The sequence below is a fragment of the Hipposideros armiger genome, unplaced genomic scaffold (genome assembly GCF_001890085.2).
Source record: "Hipposideros armiger isolate ML-2016 unplaced genomic scaffold, ASM189008v1 scaffold_44, whole genome shotgun sequence".
In the NCBI taxonomy this organism is placed as follows: domain Eukaryota; kingdom Metazoa; phylum Chordata; class Mammalia; order Chiroptera; family Hipposideridae; genus Hipposideros; species Hipposideros armiger.
Genome location: NW_017731394.1, coordinates 4,310,360 through 4,333,380, shown reverse-complemented (window position 1 = coordinate 4,333,380; position 23,021 = coordinate 4,310,360). Strand labels below are relative to the sequence as shown.

Here is a 23,021-nt window from a genome sequence, read left to right as displayed (position 1 = left end):
TTATAAAACTTTGGAGTTGCTCATATAGCTCATTCAATTCTCATTCAATTTATGGGGAAAATCTACTATGTAATCTAATTTACAAAGCCAGTCCTCATTGAATTCATTTTCCATCAGTTTTCAATGAAAATAAATCTAATGATATGCATTAGGAAAATTATCTAATTTGTGAATTTTAATTCTAAAATAGACATAAAGACCATAGATAGGTGAATAGACAAATCGATGGATATTGAGATGGATGGAAGGAAGGCAGGCAGGAAGGAAGGAAGGAAGGAAGGAAGGAAGGAAGGAAGAAAGGAAGGTGAATGGAAGGAATGATAGAGCACTGTGGTTTGTCTTGAGTTTGTTTTCTAAATGAAATAAGTCATTCCGAGTATTTCTTACTGGATGGATCTCTCCTTGTTCTCCAAGGAATTCTTTCTTAGCAGCTGTGAATTCTTGAATTGGTTCCTTTGGAACCCTGGAGGCAACCACGCCTAGGAAGTCACATCCTGTCATTTTCACAGCATCCTATTGGTTCTACCCCATCGGTTGTGGTAGGAGGTCACACAGAGCATAAATATGTCTTCAAGGCTGACTGCCACACGCGCATGGTTGTGTGGTTGTTCAATAAATGTTTTAAACTAATGAACTGTGTTTTAATTTTATGATTTAATCTTAGAGAGCTATCTTATTGCTAAATGTTTAGGGAAAATCTCTCTCACCGGCCCCCCACCCACCCCCTACCCGCAACAGCCTGCCAGGTGTATACTATTTCATTTTTCAAATAGAATGTTAAAAAGCAGCAATCCAGGGATGATGTGGTGACCATATTTTTGTGCATTTTGATTTACTTATGTAAGAACAACTGAGAAAAATATTTTAAATTAGCAGCATTCCAGAAAACCTGGGCATGGTGGTTGCTGTTACACATCAGGCAACTCTTCTAAACAGAACATTCATTTCCTTCCATCTGTATAGGACTTCCTCGTTTGCCTTTTTACACATATGATCTCATTTGAACTTATAACAGCTCTGAAAAGAAGACAGGGTAAATTTTATTCCGACTTTATAGATGAAGACACCTGACCAGGTCCCAATTTTAGTCAGAGGCAGAGCCAGGAGTAAAACTTTGTTTTTCTGCTTCCTAGTCCAATAGGGGTACAAACTGTGCATAGGATAAGGCTGGGTTATAGTGCAGAAAAGACAATCCCAGCATCTCGTTGGCTTAAACCAACAGTGATTTGTTTCCTGCTCATGTAAGTCCAATGCAAGTGGGTTGACTTTCCAAAGCAACTGCCCTCCCCACGGCAACTTAGTAAACCACCCACTTACAGCCGCCCAGGAGGAGGAGGGTCTTGCAATGAAAATAAAATATTCTGGCCTTAAGATGCATCCCTTCTCTTCACAGCCTATGTGCTAGAACTAGTCATAGGACACTCCTGACTGCAAGGAGACAGGGAAGTGTAAGTTTCCTGCACATCCAGGGCATGGGGAAACACTACAACTGCCCCACTACATGTAAAACAGTGAAGAATAAACAGGATTGGTGGGAGTAGGCGGAGGCCCCTCGAGGTCACTTAAGAAAATGGCAAACTACACACAAAACACCTTTTCTTTTTGAAAGCCCAGTGCTGGGTTCTATCACATACATTGTTATTAGTTGATCCTGACAGTATTATCCCTGTAAATATTATCTCCACTTTCATGGTTTAGGAAACTGAAGCTCATGGAGGTTACATAACTGGCCCCAGAACTCATATCTTTGTTCTTCCTTTTCTCCATCTCTCAAGTTTATATCATGATCTCTTTGTCACCTCATAAGTAATTTATTTTAATAAGGCTTGAGGGCCACAGGAAAGGGATACACAGGGGCTGGCAAAGTTTTATTTCTTTAGCTGGGTGGTGAGCACACAGATGTGTGTGTATAATTCTTTTTTATGTCTTAAATATTTCAAAATAATTTTTTAAAAAAGAGGGGGCAGACAGAGTCTAAGAACCAGTGACAGGTTCTTATCTTGAACACATAAGCATTTTCTATGACTATTTGTAGCCAGAAAGCAGAAAATGCAGTACTGTTATCACGTATTGAGAATATACTGTGTCCTCGATTGTTTTAAATAATTTATTTACATTACTAACTAATCTCACCCTTCCAACAACCCTATGAGGTAAGTACTATTATTATCCCCATTTTAAAATGAGATGAAAAAATTTGAAGACAGTCAGGTTAAGTAAATTATCTGAAGTCATATAATTTATAAAGGGGAAGAAACTAGATTTGAATGAAACACTCTGGTTTCAGAATACATACACAGAAAAACCACCATCCTGTAATACCTCCCCCAAGAGGTGAACAATTGACTCAGATTTGCAGAGGTGGGTGAAAATATTTTGTGCATCTACTGCAAGGTGCCTGCAATATTCCTCAGAAGTTTGCATCCAGTTAAACAGGGAATTCAAAATAGTTTTCTCATGACATTGACAGAAAAAAAAGGATGATGTAGTTAGCAGCAGTTTAAAAAAATGTTTACTATATGGGATTGACTCTCTTGGACTGGTTGAAGGGGAAGGACCAGGTGATAATAGAGGGTTCTATCTACCATGGAAACTTCGTTGACAAGGAAGGTGGAGTTGGAGAAGGATTTTAAGAATTCCTGAAGGTCAAGGGATGTAGCCCAGTTGGGGATTTCTCCTGCTTCGATTAAGGGAAGCTATAAAACACAGTTTGGAATTGCTGCTGTCACCGCTCACCAGATCACTCAGTTACCCAAGAGAGAAGCCCAGCCGGAGTGCTCCGAACTGACAGCTGGATTTGCTCTGCGCCTGCGCAGCAGCCCGTGCACATTTGGAGGACCGCCGCCAGGGGGCGCGCAGGCCTGGCCGCTCTGTCTCTTTCCCCCCCCCGCCCTCTCCCCGCCCCTGGCTCCCCAAGCCTGGCAGAGAAGGCGGAAGTAGGGGTGTCCGCGCTGGGGTTCGGGCTCCCGGCGACCCGGGGACGCGATAGCGGCGGCCTTGGAGCCGGGGGACTGGCGCCCAGGCCGCCTCGGCTCGGGGTACGGTGCCCGTCCCCTCCCGGTGTCTTGGCGGAGCAGAGCGGAGCGGCGAAGCCGGTGGAGTCGGCGGCCCAGCGGACGAGAGCGGTGAGTGTCCCGACGTCTGCGGGCGGCCGCGGCCTCTCCTCCCACCGGTCGCGGACGCCGCCCCCTCTCCTCTCGTTGCCCACAGGTTGAGGACGTCGTCCAAGTCCCTTCGCTTCGCGGAGGTTGGGCACGCCGCCCCCCCCCCTCCGCTTTGCTTCCCCGGCCCGCGGGGACCTCCTTCCCCGCTCACTGCGTTCCCCGGAGGGAACCCCGCGCCGGCAGCCCTGCCGCCTCGCCCCCGTCCCAGAAAGGGATGTCGCCTGCTGGATTTTCCCGTCCCTCGGAGCTGTTACCAGCTTTGGAAAAAAAGTCCCTTTGAAGTTCCCACCAACTCTCTCTGTCACTGTCATGGGAAAGCTATTTTTGGGTTCCCTGTTGAACTCGATACAGATCCCAGGCAGCACGTTTAAAAAAAAAAAAAAAGAGGTTCAGATGACACGAAAGTTTCCTCCCCCGCCCCTGCACTCGGTAGTTTAGCGATTGTTCCAGACGCTGGATTGATAAAGCTGTTCCTAGTATTTGGCTTTAGGGGAACTCCAGCTGAGAGGTAGGACTGTCTTGAATGTGAGCAGAAAGCACCTAACGTATGGACAGCGTGAATATATTAGCATTTGCGTGTTTCTTCCGTTTCTTGGGAGAGCGAAGTATTAAATGTCTTGCTACACAGGCACAGAGGCGAGAAAAACTGGGAAAGAAATTCTAAGGGTTGGCCTTGTGAACCCGGCCAGTGGCATGTTATCCGTTCCCCTGTGGCTCCTGGGGAAGGTGGAAGGGGCTTTTCTGATTTTCGAAGTTGGGGGTGTGGTAAGGACAGTATGGCTCTTGTGACTCAAGTAAGGAATGCGTTTCAGGCCCTTGTTGCCCGTGGGATGATTCGAGTTTTCAAGCGGCGCGCACTGTATAGTTCAGAGTATGTCAGACTTGTAACTGGAGGTCTTGCCGGTGATCAGTGTGGATGTGGGATGCTGGCACATTTGGGGCCACTTGGCCTTTGAAAGAAGTTGTTCAAATGTTTGCCTCCTGGAGGACAACAAATAGTGCCTAGGAAGGGAAGTGTCCCTTGAATCCCTATTCGAAATTGAAACATAGCAGTTGATTATTTGGCAGCATGTCTTGGCCCTTGCAGCACATTTGCAGGTCTTCGCGTTTTAAAACTAGATTGTAAGGAGTTGGTAAAGAGTACCTGTTTCTAAAGCTGGCAGCAAATTAAAGGTAATTTTCTCCATATTTTGTTTTACATGGTTTTCCTTTTATATAAATGACATGTTTAGCCGTGGATGAATTTCCATTGACTTAAAATTGACCAATTCAAGATACAACTCGTTGATTTCTTCAGCTAGGACCTTTTCTCATTAGCACCTGTTGATCTTAGGAAACACACTTTTGTGCATCACCCTACTCCCCCTCCCCCAAGACACTTAACATATACTCTTTGGATTATAATATATTCCCAGTTACTAATAGATGGATTTAAGCCATGATTTATAGGACAAGGCTACTTTAAATATTTTATTCCTTTTGCAGTCAAAATAAGTTGGCAGTAGTTACATCCCACAATGTTTAACTAAGGCAGTGCTTACTAGATTCACAACTGCAAAAAGAGAGTTGCAGTCATGAAGCTCTTAACCTACAGGATAAGAAATGATTTATACGTTGTTCTGTCCCTTTTATTAATTTCTGTAGAAAACCACATAAATTCTGAATGTTAGAGTAGAAAAGAGGCTATAAGAAATCTTTGTCTTATAGGTAAGAATGTATATTTACTTTTATTTATTTTAGCTTTGTTAACCTGAAAATAAAAAAGCCAAAGTGAGAGGCAATAAGCATTTATTTGGAATTCAATAGAATTGCAATTCAGGGAGAACAGATTCAGGCAGAAGCCCAAATAGTGTCCCCCAACTACAGGACAGAGGCTCAGGGTTTTTACTATAAACACAGCATAGAAAAATAATAAAAGAGGCCGATGAGGTAAGCTGTATGAAAGAAGACTTCATTGGTGCTTGATGAGTGAGGTAAGGTTAAATTTGTACTTCATAGATTGGCTGGAGATCTGGTCATCAGGCAAAAGGCTGGATTTGTACTTCATCGATTGGTTAGCGATTTGGTGATCTTAAAGTCCATTTTCATCACTCCTTACATACAGGATATCCTTGTTCTTACTGACTTCTTGGAATGTTGGTGCTTTGGTCCAGTTCGGAAGATAAAGAAACACAAGACATTGTGGGGCAGCTCCTGTAAAACGGCTGCTCTGGCTCTTTTTAAATATGGGCTCACGCATGTCCTCTCTCACAGATCATGTAAAGCCAAGGCCCGCTTTTGTGGCTTCTCATGAAGTGGATACTGATGGCACCATGTGGATTAAAAGGAATCCTAATCCAGGGTAGTACTTTCTGCGTGGGTGCCAGAGCATCTTATATTCACTTCTATAGCTGGCTCAAAGCACTTTTTGTTCTCTCAGTGTTAATTAAAATAGCTATTCATTGTAGTTAGGAAGTGATTTATCACTTAAGTCATCAAGTCATCACAATCTCTAAAAGTTAAGGGGAAAATGTTTTAACTTGCCAGAAAGAAAAGAGTAAACATAAAAATACCAACCGGCACTCAAAATACTGTTTTAGCTTAATTTTCCCTTTGCAGTTACATAGGATTGTATATACGGAGATGTAGAGAGTGACTATCTGAACAAGTTTATTTGGAGGATGTGGAACTTTTGTATCCTTAAGCATGAAAAGTAATGTGAAAATTGAAGACATCTAGATTTTGAAGAGCTGACTTTCATATCTTACATTGCATTCCTACAGTGGAATTCCTCTTAAGGGTTTCTAAGTAACACATTTGCTATAAAAATTCTCTAAAGATCTTCAAGTCTTTCAAAGTAGACTGCAAGAGGGCAGTATATAGACTATCCAATAAACTGAATTTTAACAACATTTGGGCAGAAAAAATAGACTTAGCTCAGCAATTTTTGCATTTGTCTTCTGGCTGGCACGTCGATATATACTGTACAAATAAATACTAATTTCTCAAAGTGATTTTACCTAAAAAAGTAAAATGGTTAAAGGATCAAAAGATAAATATACCTAGAATTGTCAGGGATTTATAAAATGGGCTCTCTCAAACTTACTCTGTTTTGGGGAGTTGGAATTAAAAAGCCTTTGATATACATTAGATAACCAGCATTATCAGAAACCTTAGAAAGTTACAAACCCTTTATCCTAATAAGCCTACTTCCAGGAAATTTACCTAAGGAATTAATGGCCCACAAAAATGTGTATGGGAGGAAAAATAACAAAGGCTATAAACTCCAGTGTAGCATAACAGTGTCATATGTCCCCAGATTTGGAGGGTATCATGGGGGCCTTATTCCCCATCCTGGAGCACAGATATAGTGACTGGTTCTGTGTTTGCCACTATCTTGCTCTCCCTTCCTTCCTCTCCACCAGTACTGAGTCTTCCCTAGGACTCTGCATTAGCTATAACAAGGCTTTGGGAGCTATTTTTAACTTTTCAAAAACATTATATCAAAAGTAAAACAAAATGCCAATTTTTCTTTACTGATTCTTTGAAATTCTATCAACCCCACATAATAACGCAGGACAGCTCATGTTTAGTAGAAGCTGTGTTCAGTATCTTAGTCTAGTGTAATACAAATAAAAGGAAGAAAATTTAAATGCAGCTTTATAGACAAATTTATAAAAATATGAATAGACAAACATAATATAGCACAAAGTGCATAGGCCCTGGGGTCAGGTAGACTTGACTCCTGAGCCCAGCTCTGTCACTTACTAGTTGGGTAGTCCTTGGCAAGTCTTTAAGCTCCAGTTTCCACTTTGATGGGGGGGCGGGGCCAAGAAAATAAATTACTGTATGGTGCTGCACATAATAACTCATTCTTCCAAGCACAGTTCTAAGTGCTTTGCACATATTAACATGTTTAATCCTCTTAGTAATTCTGAGATGGATTCTGTAGTTATCCCCGTCTACAGATAAAACCAAAGCACAGAAAGTTTATGTAATTTGCCCAGGTCATACACCAAGTGATGGAGAAAATAGTTAAACCAAGATCATCTAATTCCAGCACTGAAGCTCTTAACCCTTCACAGCACTGCTTCTGTAGCCAGAGCACTGTCTTACCCTTTGTAGGTGCTCATCAGATGGTACTCAAAATCTTTTTGCAAAGGAAAAAAAGGTATCTGTAGTGATAAAAAAAAATAGAGGATGACTCTCTTAACCCACTGTTTGGCATGGTGGGAGCCAAAATTTTTATTTAAAAATGAGACAGGCATAGGTGATAATTGTCTACCATATTTACTGGAGGCTTACATTCTGTTTCTAGAACTAGATCTGGCACATGTTAGGAATTTTCCTCAGGTATAATTATCTACAACAGAGATCTGGTTATATAGGCTGTGAATTGCTTTCAGACATTAGCTTCTCCCCCATAAACACCACAGTAATGGTTTAGAATTTGAAGGCATTCCACCTACCCATGAAAGCAGCAGTTTTCCATAGGCAGACAAAACCTCACTGGTTTTTCCAGTCGAAGAATGAAACATAGTCACTTGACATGACTGAAGGCAGAGGACATACAAATACACTTTTTCAATTCCATTCTTTCTATATATTAGAAATCCCCACACTGAACATTTGGAAGTACTCATAGAATTTTAGATGTAGAAGAGGAAACTAGGATCCAAATGGTTAAGTTGCCCAAAATCACACACCTAATAGGTGCACATGATCACCTAATCTGTTGTGTATTGTTCTTCCTGGCATTGTCTGCTGGTCTTACTGTGCTGTTCAGCTCAGGATACTTGAAGCAACTTCAGCAGCATAATTAAGTTTTTCAGCAGATGCTTATGAACACCTGTTATGTGAAAGATCTTACGCTGAGTACTGAGGATATGAAAATTAAAGTGTTCAGTCACAGGAAACAGACATTTAAACAGATCATTATGCTATAGCTAAGTATTACAATCGAGGTACTTTTTTTTAACCTTATATTCTATCTATAATTGAACTCCTTAAGTTATTATGAAACAGTAGTCATGAGGCAAAGCTCAAAAATTTGAAAGTTCTCTGTAAATAATAGTAATGCAGCTTATATATATATCAACTAAAAGGTTGATATATAGATAAGCTATAATAAGCTATAATATATATGTTAGATAAGTTATATATGTTGTGCATGTATATGTATGTTAAGGCTTTTTTTTTTTTTTTTTTTTGCTGTTCCTACAGAGCAATTGATAATCCCGTTACTATGAGTCTGCTAAACTGTGAGAGCAGCTGTGGGTCCAGCCAGTCCGAGAGGGACTGCTGTGCTGCCATGGCCAGCTCCTGTAGTGCTTCAGCAAAAGATGACAGTGTGAGTGGGGCTGCCAGCTCAGGGCATCTCTCCAGCTCTTTAATGGAGGAGATCCAGGGGTACGATGTAGAATTCGACCCACCCCTGGAGAGTAAGTATGAATGCCCCATCTGCTTGATGGCGTTGCGGGAAGCAGTGCAAACACCGTGCGGCCACAGGTTCTGCAAAGCCTGCATCATCAAATCAATAAGGTACGTGAGCCTAAGAAAGCACCGTGTCCTGTAACAGAGCACGCTATTACACAGAACAAGGGACATCCCGCGGGTAGTCTTACGCGTAAAAAAGCTACTTAGGGAAAAAGAACCCTGGACAGAAAACAGAGAAATTTACATTCTAATCCGAGTTCCTACTGTGGTCCAAAAGGTCATTTTTATCTCCTACCCTCTTCTCACCCTCAGATAAATAAATAAGTAGCTGCTTCTACTCAAAGCAATTCTGTTGCAGACAAGGGCATGTCTCTGTGCTCTGAGAAAATAATATAAAATAAGTGTACCTTAAATGATGATAACAGAATGTGATAATCTCAACCATACAAAGAATGCTGACTCTGTAGTGATCAGTTATCATTTTAGCCATGCTAAATTCTGTCATTTGATACCTATGAACAGCTGTAAAATAACCAGTATTTTTAAAGTAAGTTTTAATTGATGGCTCTACCTTCATAATATATCCACAATTCAACCCCTGCTCACTGCTCCCACCCTGTTGTGAATCACCATCAGCTCTCTCACAGGCCTCCCTGCTTCTACCCTTGCCGTCTTCTGGACTGTTCTCAATATAGCAGCCAGAGTGAACCTGGTAAAATAAGTAAGATGATGTCACCTCTGCTCAGAACGTTGCAGCAGGCCATCTGGAAGTAAAAGCAAAAGTCCTTGTAAGACCTTATATGATGTTTCCATAGTCCGTTTTCTGACCTCTCTCCTGGGCTCGCCTTTCTCCCAGCAGTTCACTCCTTGCTGTTCTTTCAGCATGCCAGGCGTGCTCCTGCCTTAGGGAGCTGGCTTTAGCTGTTCTGTTTGGAACATTCTTACTTCAGTTAACTGCCTGCCTAACACCTTTTACTCCCTCCATTGTGGCTCAAATCTCACCACCTCATAGGTGCCCTGGCTACACTATTTATACCACAGCATGGCTCCCCCTGTCTTCCCCGCCTCCCAATCTCCCTTATCCAGTAGGAAGATAAGCTCCTTGAGAACAGGGGTTCAGATCTGTTTTATTTCTTGATTATTTCCTAAGTGCCAGGAACATTGCCTGACACACAGTAGGTGCCCAGTAAATCATGGTTGCTTAAACTAAATGAAGTTATGTGGGATTTCTGTGAATGATTCAAATTCATCCCCCAAGAAATAAATTGTACTATAATTCAAAGTTGATGGGAATATTTTTAGATGACTAAGGACAAAAAAAATTGGAAGAAGTAGGAGGATTTTATGTTCTGCAATAAATAAGCATCCATTTATATTGGTGAAATAATTTATAGGTAGGTTAAGCTGGCTGCTCACTGTAAGTTTTTCTCTTTCACCTTTTAATTTTTTTCTTTTCTTGTGGCGTCCTTGTCTGGTTTGGGTATCGGTAATGCTCGCCTTGTAAAATGAGTTTGGAAATGTTCCTTCCTCTTCCATTTTTTTTGGAAGAGTTTAAGAAGGATTGGTATTCTTTAAATGTTTGATGAATTCACCAGTGAAGCCATCTGTTCCTGGACTTTTGTATGTTGGGAGGTTTTCGATTACTATGCACTCCGTTTATTAGTAATCTGTCATTTCATATTTTCTGTTTCATCATGATTCAATCTTAGTAGGTCATGTGTACGATATTACAGATCGTTGACTTTTTGGAAGTAGAGAGATATAGAGTATTTTAACAGGTGTCACCAATGCCCAGGAAAGTAGCTAATCTTTAGCAGTTTTTAATAGCAAGATATTCATGAAAGTAGTGGGACAGTGGTCTGAAAAGGAAGTAAAACCCACAAAAGGATGTCTGAGGCTTATTTTTTCTATCTCCCTCTCAGCTAGAAATGACCACTTACTTTAAGCCTAATGTTCTTAAAGGAACGACTCTGAAATGTCTTATCCATTATAGTCATTCAGGGAATCAAAATGCATCTTAATCCAATTCCATTTGCTATGGATAATGGTTTCCAGTTTACTTTGTAAGGTTCTTATTTTCTCTTAGATACTTAGGCTTTGTGTATATATTTCAATAAATATGTTCATAGCTTTTTATGCTTCTCGTAAAATATTTGACAGTGCAATAATAACATTAGTTTGAGAGAGGCCCCATTAAAGATTGACTGTCTCTCTCACATTTATTAGTTCTAAGAATTTGACAGCAGATCCCATTTTTCAGCACCTGTTTACCCACCACAGCAACTGCCACTGTTGGCTTATACACAGGAGATGCTCATCAAATGTTTAAGTGACTGACTGATGCTCTCGTAGTCTACTTGATTTTGTTTTTGTTTTTTTGTTTGTTTGTTTGTTTTTTTGTTTTTTTTTTTTTAGCTGAGCCATCCTGCTACCTGTTGGCAGCTCAGCGGCTGCTCAGCTCGGGCTGGACTCGAACCGCTGTTGCTCAGAGCTCAAACTCTTGAGCGAGCTCTTAACCAACTGAGCCACTCGGCCGGCCCTTCGTAGTCTACTTGAAATGCCACATTTTGTGAGTGAAGATTGAGACATCCCAGAAAGTTAAAAGGGAATAACAGATACCCAAGCTTCCTGGGGATGGTTTTTCCCATCATGAGAGAGAAGAAACCACTGGAAAGCAGGACATGGAGGTCCTTTAACTCTCTGCTACATTATTTTTTAGACATAAAAATAAAGGAAAACTTTTGTTGTCCATGAGCCAGAGTGTTATAATGACTGTTCAGAGTAAACCTTAAAATGTGACCCTGTAGGAGTAGTGCTAATTGGCTTAATTTTTACTTATGATTGCAGTGTACACTACCGAGAGGTTACTGGTATCATGAGCAGCATATTTAGTTCATCTCGCTAGTATCTTGCATAGCTGCTGACAAAACAGAGGACTGCCAAACTGCAAAATTCCTGTCCTTATCTTTTACTTCATTTTATGCCAATCAAAATAGGACTTTATTTAGTGAATTTTTCTTATTTTTTTGGTTAGAATCTGTCCCACAATCTAAAATCCCATAGTTTTTGATGGGTAATCAATATGGTGCTAGTTATATTGATTTCATAAATAACAGTTCATAAACTGTCCATAAAGGACATGTTTTTTGTTGTTGTTGTTGTTTTTGGTGATAAGATGCAATATAGTGTTAAATTATTTCCCATAGGAAATAATAAATGGAGAATTTATATGTGGCGGATTAAAGTTGTTTGTATTTTTTAATGTGAATGTTTGTTTACATCTGCCAAATGTATGTATCTTATTTTTATTTTTTTTTTTAGGGATGCAGGTCACAAATGTCCAGTTGACAATGAAATACTGCTGGAAACTCAACTATTTCCTGACAATTTTGCAAAACGAGAGATTCTTTCTCTGACTGTGAAGTGTCCAAATGAAGGTTGTTTGCACAAGATGGAACTGAGGCATCTTGAGGTATTAAAGTTATTTTCTAGCTGTTAGCATATATACAAGGTAGTTCCTGGAGAATAGAGACTTTGCCATGTCCACCTGTGTATTATCAGTGCCTAGCATTTAATAATTGATTAATAAAATGCCAACCCTTTCATTAATTGACTATAAATGTAAGTAGAAACCAGAAATCTCTTATTCCATCTACTCTGACTTTGCCCAGTGATAATAAAAAAGAAATCAGTATTCTTCAAGTTTTTGGGGTGTGCATTATCTGCAATAAAATTGAAGAGCATTTTAAATGCAAGTGTCATATTTTAATCCCATAGCTTCGTTTCTCTCATTTTGAAATAAGCAGCAGGTCTCATGTAGCCATCATCTTAGTACCCGGATCGTACTTTTTTCTGTTTTTCTAAACTGCATTTTATTATGAATTAAACCGAGTCCTTCTGTAGCTTGAGATTAACTGAAGTAATCAGAGAAAAGAATTTGCTTTAAAATTAAATTAATTAATTTTTAGCTTGGTTGTATGAGAAATTAAATAAATATTATGTTGTTCAAAATTAAGTGTCTAAAACATTCAAACTTGCCCCCTTCATTTAGCTCCTTTTGATGAAGTGGCTCTTTAGACAGAAAATAGTATATTCTTAGAAGAGATTATATTTAGATTTCTTAAGGACTGGCAAATACTAATCAATTATTTTTCTTATTTATAGGATCATCAAGCACATTGTGAGTTTGCTCTTATGAATTGTCCCCAATGCCAGCGTTCCTTCCAAAAATGCCAACTTAATATGCACATTCTCAAGGAGTGTCCAAGGAGACAGGTTTCTTGTGTAAACTGTGCTGTATCAATGGCATTTGAAGATAAAGAGGCATGTACTTGAATTTGTTAATTTCACTACGTAATTTTTGTTTTTAATGTACTTTTGAGGGGGTTAGCAGTAGATGAGGATGTTATTCCAGTTCTGCGTCTATGCATTATCAGTTGTGGGAAGATTGATTTTTAAAAAAGAAAATTTAGTAAACCATTTTAGTAAATCAGTGTAGGGTTTACATTTGCATATCTTTCTTAGAAAACATTATGCTACTTACCATGTAGTAGATCTGCAAGTAACAAAACCTTCTGGGAAAGACATACGCTGACCTGCTTTCCTGTGTGATATTTTCATCACCAGTTCTGGATTGGAGAGACCAGGGAGAATGATTACCGTACAAGACTTATGCTTTACTCTTTGCAAAAGAGAATAAGTTGTTAAAACTTTTATGGAGAATAAATCCCACAAAGTGATACTTCATCAAACTATACACACACATAATGAATTTATTTTCTTGTACATATTACACTTCAGTTAAAATGTTTATCTTTAAAAAGAAACTTTATGGCACCTCACAGCATCTGTTGATAAAACAGTTTTATTCATTCAGAAACTAAAATGTAGAAAGGCTAAGTAATTTTATATTAATATTGTAAAGGCAAAGCTAGCTAACACTGAGATCCTGGTCCTGGATCCCCATCTGTGTCCTCTTTACTGAAATAACCTAGATAAATAACATATAATTGATGTTCTCTTACAATTAAGATACTTCCTTAAACTTTATTTCTTAGTTTACTTTGGTAATGTTCCCTACTATCTTATGAGATCAAGCATATTATACGCATTAAATTAATGACCAAAAATAGACAGCTAATTTGCTAAACAATGGGGAGAAATCTGAGGCATAATTGGAACAAATTGATGTGTTCCTTAACTTCAGTAAATTAAATGGACTTAACTTGGAAGGTTAATTATTTCTTAAATTCATTGTATCCTAGAAAACAAAGGCTGACCCTTGCAGGGCCTTTGAGAACCTGGGCACCAAAGCCTCCCGCCCTAGTAATGCTTCTGTTCTTTAACCCTCTGATAAGAGTTTTAATTAAGTCATCATGCTGCTGCTGGGAAGTTTTGGAAGAACGCCTTTGGAGAATATGGTATTGGTAAATGATGTCCAAACTAGTCACAGATGTTCTGCCTCGGGCTAAAAGAAGTAATTTAAAAGCTTCTCTTTTGCATATGACCATATTCTTTTAGAGCTAGAATGTGAGTTGAGTCTCAAACTACACTGGCAAAGGGAGAGAAAACAACCTTTATATTAATGATTCTCACTTTTTAAAAAAATACACATTGATAGCCTTAATTTGTTCATAGTGAAAAAATTACTTTTTCTAAAACTAGGTTGTTTTTACTTTTTCATATTTTCTCATGCTTTTCTTCTATTTCTCTAATAAAATTTAGATTCATGACCAGAACTGTCCTTTGGCAAATGTCGTCTGTGAATACTGCAACACCATGCTCATCAGAGAACAGGTATAATGATTTCCTTTCATGAATTAATATTTCTATAAATAGATTAAAGAAGTGAGTTAGGTTTTTAATTGAAAATTTAAATTAGTAAGAAAATGAATAAAGGTTGAAGAAGTGTTAGAACTATGTGAAAATGTTTTATATACACTAATGTAATAAGTACTTTCAGAAAGAACAAAATACTCAGCCCTCCCTAAGCACTTACAATTCATAAGTCATTAACATAAATCCATTTTTATGTATTGCATTTTCAGAAAAGTCATGACGTATTTTTTCTGTTTCTCGTTGCAAAAATGCATCATGACTTTTCCGAAAACCCAATATATTCATAAAAGTTCCAGACAAAACCAGGTAATTTTAAGATACAGTCAATCAAAAATCCTCATTTAAAGAAACAAAACCTTTAGAAATACCTGTTTGCACACTGTGAACTAAGGCTCTTAGGTATACAGAGACCAGCTGAAAAGAACGAACAATGAAATAGCAGAAAACACGTCTGTTCAGGAGCAGAACATGATCTGTCTTCACAGCGCCTGAGACATACTGAGAGGTTTTGAGATTTCCAGGATCTGTAGACCACTGATGGGGCACCATCAGGAGTAATAGTTATAAGAGAAAATTATACATTGTTATTATTAATAGAGAAAGGAAAATTTCATCTGATCACTATCTTCTGACATTTGAGGAGTTTACCCACAAAATTTGAATATTAGTCACTATTTATTCACTCATGAACTCTGCAGACCCAAAGATCATAATTGATTACTGAATAGAAGCAAGCAAAGCCTGTCACTCGACTAAACTTTTCCATTTGTCTGTTAACAGTCGTATAGTTTTTTTCCAACAAAGCCTTAATTTGAAGTTGTTAAACTTTTTTTTGCTTATGAAGTCTCACCTCCCAGGTTTTTCTTTTTGCTCTGTTTTATTATTAAAGGAAACCATGCAGCACATCTAAAACCTTGGTTGTGCCACTGACTTGCCCACTGATCTCTGGCGAGAAATTGACCAGGGACCAGCAAACCAGCCTGCCAAGCCAAAAGGGCCCACTACCTGTTTTTGTAAATGTGGTTTATTGGAACACAGCTATGCCCATGTGTCTGTATGTCATATATGGCTGGTTTTCTGCCACAGTATTAGAGTTGAGTACTTGGGACAGAGACCACAGGACCTACAAAGCTGAAAATATTTATTGTCTGACTCTTTACCAAAAATGTTGCTGACCGCTGCTCTAGATTATGCAAAATGAAGGATTGGGTTAAATGGTCTCAGTGTTGTTTCTACCTGAAATACCTCTGACTAGCCAAACTAAATTTCTAAAGGGAATCTGGCACCACTTCAAGAATATGGTTCTCTGTAACGGATCTTACCTTAAAGAATGTGTCTCGGAGTCCCCAAATCAAAACCTGAGACATTCTTTAGAACTTTTATTAATGTGCGTAATATACCTTCTAACATTTGAGTCTCCCCATTATATCCAAAACATCCCCATGTTAACAGAAAGCAAGAAGATTTATGAAAGGTGGACATGAGGGAAGTACTGGGTTCAGTCCATGGCTTTAATGTATGCAGCTGAGTGATCTAGATTAGATGGCGTGGACCACAGGGAGAGTCCTGGATAAGTTTGCAGTTGTGGTTGGCATCAGAAGGTGCCTTTTCTTTAAAATGCCACTAGAGGGTTCCAGTTCCCAGCAGTAGAAACATTGATTTTCTTAAATGAATATTGAGTGATTTGGAGGATGGTATGAGGTGATTTTGAAAGTAAATACTATGTTATCTTTGTGGGTGACATAGTTTCTGTTGCAACTATTGTGATACAAAAGTAGCCATAGACAATAGTGATTTTGTTTAGCTGAATGTAAATTTTTATTTCAAGTATAATCTCATCAAACTGGAACATGATATGCAGGGGAAAACATTTTCCAACCTTTGTCCAACCTTTGTTTTGCGTTTCAGATACCTAATCATTATGATTTAGACTGTCCTACAGCCCCAATTCCATGCACATTCAGTACTTTTGGTTGCCATGAAAAGGTAAGGTATTGCTTTTTTTCTTTGTATTCTTGAATAGAGGTCAAGAAAATGCAGTTATATTGTGCAGTGGACAATACCAGTGAATGGCGGTGGCTGACATGCATTGTACATATAGTCTTAAGCTCCAAAGAGAAATTGGAACTCAGAATATTGATTTGGGGAAGTAGTGATGATAATGGAAGGTGTATGATTGAAATCATATAGAGTGAGTGTGTACAGGAAAAAGAATTAGGCCAGGAAAGGAGCTGTGGCGAACAGTCTTAGAACTTGACAAACCGGGCAAGGAGGAGGTATTGTTATGGTCTCTAAAATGAGTTTCAAGGTTAGTGATCAGTTGTGTCAAATGTCTAAGACAGATAGATCATTATTAATGATAAGTTCTTTCTGGAGAGTGCAATTACACTCTTGCTTTTCTGTTATGCTTTTTTTTTTATCTTGTCTTTTTTTCTTACCATAAGCATCCACTTTAATAATTAAAAAATTAAAATGAGTAAATAGTATATAGTATGATTACATTTTGTGGAAATATTCCGTCTTGTTTGTGGGCATAGAGAAAAAGACTTGAAGGAAATATATCAAAATGTTAATGGTAGTTGAAATAATAGATCGCTTATTTTCTTTTTGACCATCTACATTTTCTATTTTTCTATAATATACACAAATTACTCTTAAATAAAAATTGTTACATCAGGAATGTTTCTTTCCTATAATGATTAGAATGTTCTTTATGACCTGAGAAGAGTGTAAAGACAGGAGTGATTCTAATTTGCAACCAATTTGTATAATGAATGAGGAATGGGGGCAGGTAGAATACTTTTGGTTATAAAAGGAGGAGGGATAAAAGGGAGACACAAGATCAATAGAGAGAGTTTCCTTTTTTAAAAAAATGGGAAAGGCTTTAATAATTATATTCTGAGGGACAGGGTTGGGGGAGAGAATGAAGATAAAGCAGAAAGGGGGTAACTGAGCCACACCTGTGGGATGGTGAAAGGGGGCAGATGCCATTGAGAGCCCAGGTGAAGCATGAGTCCTAGACAGGAGGAGAGCCCTGTCCGAGTCAGAAGAGAAGGATGGGTGTGGGTCCTGGTACTTTTGTAGGTGGGAGGGAGGTTTATCTGAGTGAAAGATGGGAGAGCACACAGCGAGAGCCTCAGTTTTTCAGTGAATTAAGAGGCAAGATCTCAAGAATCTGATGGAGACAAAGAAGGTTGTAGGATAGTGAAAGAAGTGGTGACATCACTTAAAACCTTTTATTCGGCTTGGCTAGGTGCCTTCCTAGTCCTCACAGTATCTCTTCCCGGCCTAACGTGTGCTTGATGTTTAGATGCAGAGGATCCACTTAGCACGGCACCTGCAGGAGAGCACGCAGTCGCACATGAGGATGTTGGCGCAAGCTGTTCAGAGCTTAAACCTTGCTGCTTCTCTGCCCCGGGCTTCTGGGTGTCACCCAGAGGTGGATTTCCACGAAACCATTCAACAGTTAGAGGGTCGCCTTGTAAGACAAGACCATCAGATCCGGGAGCTGACTGCGAAAATGGAAACTCAAAGCATGTATGTAAATGAGCTCAAACGAACTGTTCGAACCCTTGAGGACAACATTGCTGAACTCGAAGCACAGCAGTGCAATGGGATTTACATCTGGAAGATTGGTAACTTCGGGATGCACTTGAAGTCACAGGAAGAGGAGAAGCCTGTTGTCATTCATAGCCCAGGATTCTACACAGGCAAACCCGGGTACAAACTGTGCATGCGGCTGCACCTCCAGCTACCCACTGCTCAGCGCTGTGCAAACTATATATCCCTCTTTGTCCACACTATGCAAGGAGAGTATGACAGCCACCTCCCGTGGCCCTTCCAGGGTACAATACGCCTTACAATTCTTGATCAGTCAGAAGCACCTATAAGGCAAAACCATGAAGAGATAATGGATGCCAAACCAGAACTGCTTGCCTTCCAGAGACCCACAATCCCACGGAACCCAAAAGGTTTTGGCTATGTGACGTTCATGCATCTAGAAGCCCTAAGACAAAGGACCTTCGTTAAGGATGATACTTTAGTAGTACGCTGTGAGGTCACTACCCGCTTCGACATGGGTAGTCTTCGGAGGGAGGGTTTTCAGCCACGGAGCACTGATGGAGGGGTATAGCATCCCCTCATTTTTTTTTTTTTAAGTCATTTGGAGAAAACTGTGTCTTTCCTTCCTTGCCTTATTCTCAATAATAAGAAAAAAAAAAAAAAGCAGTGGGTAATACCCACCAACTGAATGTGGTTATGGAGGTCACGTGCCACTTTTTTCTGTTAACACGTATCAGAAACAGTCTTTCCCCAGCTTTGGGGAATCTGCATGTTCCATTTTCAAAATGCTTATACCTGAAATGTCTGTGGCGTATCATAGCAGCCACTTGTCAATTAGTATACCTCTTTGTTGTTTTTCATGGGCTTTTGCTCTGCAGTGTTCTGTTGTCAGAGACATAGGGTTAGAGTAGTAAAGCTCAAACCTTTTAGTGATAATGGACGTTCCTTAAAACTTAAGATTTTTTATAGTATTATGCGTAATATATTCGACTTGAGAATCACTACTGCCTTGTGCTGGTGCCAGCAAGAAATTACTACTCTATAGATCTGAGTTCTCATTTTATTTGACCTCTGATAGGTTTCAGAGGATTTGAACTGTAATCATTGGAAAATTCAAGTTCTCATTCATCCCATTTCCCCCCGGGGTGGTACTAAAGATATTCAGGGACTAGTTTAAACCCTAAGTATAACGTTACTTATATATATAACCTTGTCTGTTGCATAATTCTTGTTTAAGTGTTTCCTTCTACCTTACATATTTCTGGCTACAAAGTAACATCTTCTCGAGTTTAGAATGTGGAGAACCATGTGGATACCAACTGCTGAGTGTTATAGTGTAAATACCTTTGTGTCTGTTCGCTGCAGAGTGAATGCCCCAGCCCTGCTCATGCCATGTGTTCTGATGCGTAATGCTCGTAGGACAAGGGATGCACACATAAAATTGCCAACGTGAAAACTTAAAACTACTCATCTAGTCAGCTAACATGGCTTCTCATTGATGGTGATAAAAGTTATTTGAGCCAGAAATGTTCAGCTCTTTTGAATGCCCTCTGGTTTAGTTCAATTAAGTGGAACAAAGTTGATTTCCTAATAGCAGAATTTCTTAATAGTTGGGGAGATCATTGGTGATACCTGAAAGGTCAGCAGACTACGGTTGGAAGTCATCAGGACTTAATCTGGAATAGGTTGCTTTAGTCTGACAGTTCATACCTATGGAGGATCATGTGGAATGTTATTGAAGTGGGTGAATGTTCCCAATAGGGAGAGATGGTTTTTGTGCCATGTACATTTGTTAAAGGTGTGTAGGTATTAAATGGGGTGAAATCTAGTTCTCAGGGTGTCCCACAATTAGTATGGGCTCTTAATAAAGAATCTAAGAGAACCCATACTCTCCGCTGTTTACACAGGGTTGTGTGAAGTTGCCCGGCCATGAGAAATGGTACTGTTCTCCCCAGAGAGGCCAAGTCAGAGCCCCCTGGCCAGTGTGAAAGATCAGCCTTCATTTCAAGAGGAAGCCACGAAACTTTCGGTTCCAGGCAGACCCAGCCTGGAAGGGTCACTTTGAGCCTTCCCTGTACTTTACCCCACACCCCATCCCACATTTAGACTCTGGGTCTGGTGGGTTTATGTTATAAAGTGAAAATAAAGGTCATGCAGAGATCCTGTTCCCCAGCGCCCTGGGCTGTCAGCACCACCTGATCATCCACTAGATGGCACTTTGCTTCCTGGCAGTTTGTGTCCCTTAGCTCCTTTGCTTTCCAGCAGCACCGCCCTCTCAGGTAGGGAACCCCACACCACTGCTGTTCCTCCGATTGTTTTTCAATGAATAAATGATCATCCAGTTCCATTTAAAAAGTAAATGGTAGTTATTTTTGTTGCATAGAAAAAGCTTGAAGGAAATATACTAAACTATTTTTGATGACCTATTTTCTATGTGCTTTCTTATATGTTTTACATTTTCTATAATAAACATGTACTTTTATCAGAGAAAAAAAAATGTTGCCACTAAACATTCAACCCCACCAAAAAAGGAAATGATATTTAAAAGCTTCCTGGTCTGGTCAAATTTCTATTAAAAGCATGGCTGTGCATTAGGCACTGAGGATTCATTTCCTGCTTTGGTTATTTTGTTCTACTCAGGAATTTTAATCCAAACAATAACAGTTTTTTTTTTTGTCTAACTTCAACTTCTAGCTTCAGGTTTCCCATCTGTAAAATAAAGAGTTGGATTAGACGTTTCCAAGGTCCACTCCAACCGTAAAATTCTGGAGTAAGAAATTAAGTTCTAACTAGCAGCATGTTGACAACGCTTATAAAAGGATTTTGCCAGTAGAAAATTGCTTTAACTTAATTTTTGCTGATACAATACTCTAATTTAGTGTCCGTCAGCTGGGTCTCATCTGAATTTTAATAAGCAATTTTTTTAACCCCTAACATTTGGCATTTTGTAATAAACCAGCCACTTATTTTATACAGTTCATTCATTGTGAATATAGAATAAAAGTAATGATCAAACTGTCCTTCCAAATAGGAACTTTTGTTAAGACTTCAACTCAGAATCAAGTCTTTCCTGGAAAGCTAGTCTCTTCTGTGTTTCAAACCTCCTGCCCGACTCGGAAATGTGCTCGTCTCACCCAGTTGGCCAATTTTCTCAACCTTTTAACATTTATTGTTTGACATCATTCTTGGACATTGCTAAATTAAAAGCAGTTTCCTCTTTTCCCAGAGATGTCCAACCTAATGTTGGATGAAACATGCCTCCAGTCATACATTTTGCTGTTGGAAAACAAGTCAGGATGTGGGTTTCTAGTTTGGTAGTTTTTTACTATCCTTTGGCTGTTGCAGCAATGACAGTTTCTGGCTGTACTGCATGATGATTCAACTTTTGGGGCATAAAAATAGGAAGAGAAGAGAAAAAAAGTGAAATAGAAGGAAAGGTGAGTTTTTCCCCCTAATGATGGACTGATAGATGTTGGACGATCTCTAGCAAATAGTTTTGTGGCAGGTATAAAATTGTGAAACTCTCTTCCATTACTGTTTATGCCAGTAAGTCTCCAATGAACTAAGTGCAGAGTGGGATGCATTCTTAAAGAGCAGCAGTTGCTTGTGGTTCCTTTAATCCAGGGATTCCTCCTGTCTCTGGTGACCAGAAAATATTTTTAATTATTAGGGAGGTTTGAGACTTTGAAGTGCTGTTCCTTTATTCAGGTACTGCTGCTCTCTTCCTGGCTTGCCTCGATTAAATTCTACTCATTGTTTTACATAAAATACCATTAAGTGTTTTTTAATGCCTAGTTCCATAGAACTTAAGCAGCGCAACAACACCTTAAGGAAATGAGAAAGGGACAATAAATAGTCATTTGTATATTTTTTTTAAAACAACATTTTTAAATTCCCAGGTTCACTTGAAAGCTATAGTTAAGTTTCACAGCCGCTGTCATCGTGTCTACAGAATGGAGTTGGCACTTCCAAATTCACAGGATCCAGAAAGATGATCTGATGGAACCAAATAAGGCGGATCTCTGCAGATTGCTACATTCAATTACAGACTTCACTTTTAGTCAAACACTTGCAAGAAGATGCCTAGTTTTGCAAAATATCACCTAAGCCTTTAATGTTCTGAAGTTTTCTCCTCCCTGAAAATTCAGGTTGCTATTGTAAAATTATAAAATGCTGAGAAATAATTCCAGATGGGGAAAACATTTTGAGGCATGAGATGAGTAGGGCGCTTTCTCTCTCAAAGTGCTTTCTCAGCAGGACAAAGCCCAGCCTTCAGGACAAGAGGGAAGGGAGGCATTCTCCCTCAAAGCTTGAGGCTCTGAATGTGGATGCAGTTTGGTTTCCAGAAAGTCACCCAACACAGAGCTGTCATGCGCTTCCAAGGCCTTTTCTCAGACACGCAGGGCCTCCTCTCCTTAGAGCCTCCTTGCCTCTGTGGACTGCCTGCATTCCTCCCAGCCTTCTCCTGGCAAAAGCCAAAGTGCTGGTGGGAAGAAGGGCGGATCCCTGCCTTCCAAGAAGGAAATGCTACCCCGCGGTCCTAGCCGCTCATAATAACATTCTCTTCTGCTCTAGTCCTCGGGAGAAGGTCAGCTCTGCGTGACAAGGAGACGGTTTGCTGCTGAAACCCTGTACTTAGTGCAGTGCCTGGCTCACGGTACATACATGTCCATTTACTAATGAACATTTAGCGACAGTAGTGGTTGAAGCTGACCAATGTCTGGTAGTTTGTCATGTAAGTTTTAGGTGGTAAAGCGTAGATATTCCTTTTTTTGCCTTTTTTCCCCCCAGCACTTTATTATGAAATTTTTCAAACATGCACAAATGTTGAAAGAACTGTACAGTGAACAGCCCCCACCTAGAATCTACAAATAACGTTTTGTTACATTCACCTTGTTACTTAAAAGATGTTACTTTTTTCTTTTTTTTTTTTTTTTAAGATTTTTATTGGGGAATTGGGGAAAGGGGAACAGACAAGTTGCTGTCGTTTTGTTCTTCAGTCTAGTTGTGGAGGATGTTGCTTCACTGGCCCAAGTTGGCACC

The 23,021-nt window shown here is 39.5% G+C and overlaps 1 protein-coding gene across 3 annotated transcripts; it reads left to right on the top strand.

Annotated features, from left to right (window-relative positions):
- Window positions 1–2,954: 2,954 nt before the first annotated feature.
- Window positions 2,955–22,884, top strand: TRAF6 (TNF receptor associated factor 6). 3 transcript variants are annotated; one of them, XR_002123645.1, is made up of 8 exons: window positions 3,042–3,125; window positions 8,367–8,684; window positions 11,901–12,051; window positions 12,744–12,902; window positions 14,304–14,375; window positions 16,326–16,403; window positions 17,728–21,415; window positions 21,878–22,884. XR_002123645.1 is itself a non-coding variant. In XM_019639563.1 (7 exons), the coding sequence occupies exons 2-7, from the start codon at window positions 8,389–8,391 to the stop codon at window positions 18,547–18,549; spliced, it is 1,578 nt and encodes a 525-aa protein (XP_019495108.1). In that variant the 5' UTR covers window positions 2,955–3,125; window positions 8,367–8,388; the 3' UTR covers window positions 18,550–22,884. The 3 variants fall into 3 exon arrangements, 2 of the variants coding, with proteins under 2 accessions (XP_019495108.1, XP_019495107.1); XM_019639563.1 differs by having other exon boundaries at window positions 2,955–3,125; window positions 17,728–22,884; XM_019639562.1 differs by lacking the exons at window positions 3,042–3,125; window positions 8,367–8,684 and adding an exon at window positions 11,110–11,266 and having other exon boundaries at window positions 17,728–22,884.
- Window positions 22,885–23,021: the final 137 nt, after the last annotated feature.

Bases quoted from the DNA above. Each gene is read 5' to 3' on its own strand.
- TRAF6 (XM_019639563.1), top strand. From the start codon at position 8,389: ATGAGTCTGCTAAACTGTGAGAGCAGCTGTGGGTCCAGCCAGTCCGAG. The intron at 8,685-11,900 runs GTACGTGAGCCT...TTTTTTTTTTAG, and splicing joins TGCATCATCAAATCAATAAG to GGATGCAGGTCACAAATGTC. The intron at 14,376-16,325 runs GTATAATGATTT...TTTGCGTTTCAG, and splicing joins CCATGCTCATCAGAGAACAG to ATACCTAATCATTATGATTT.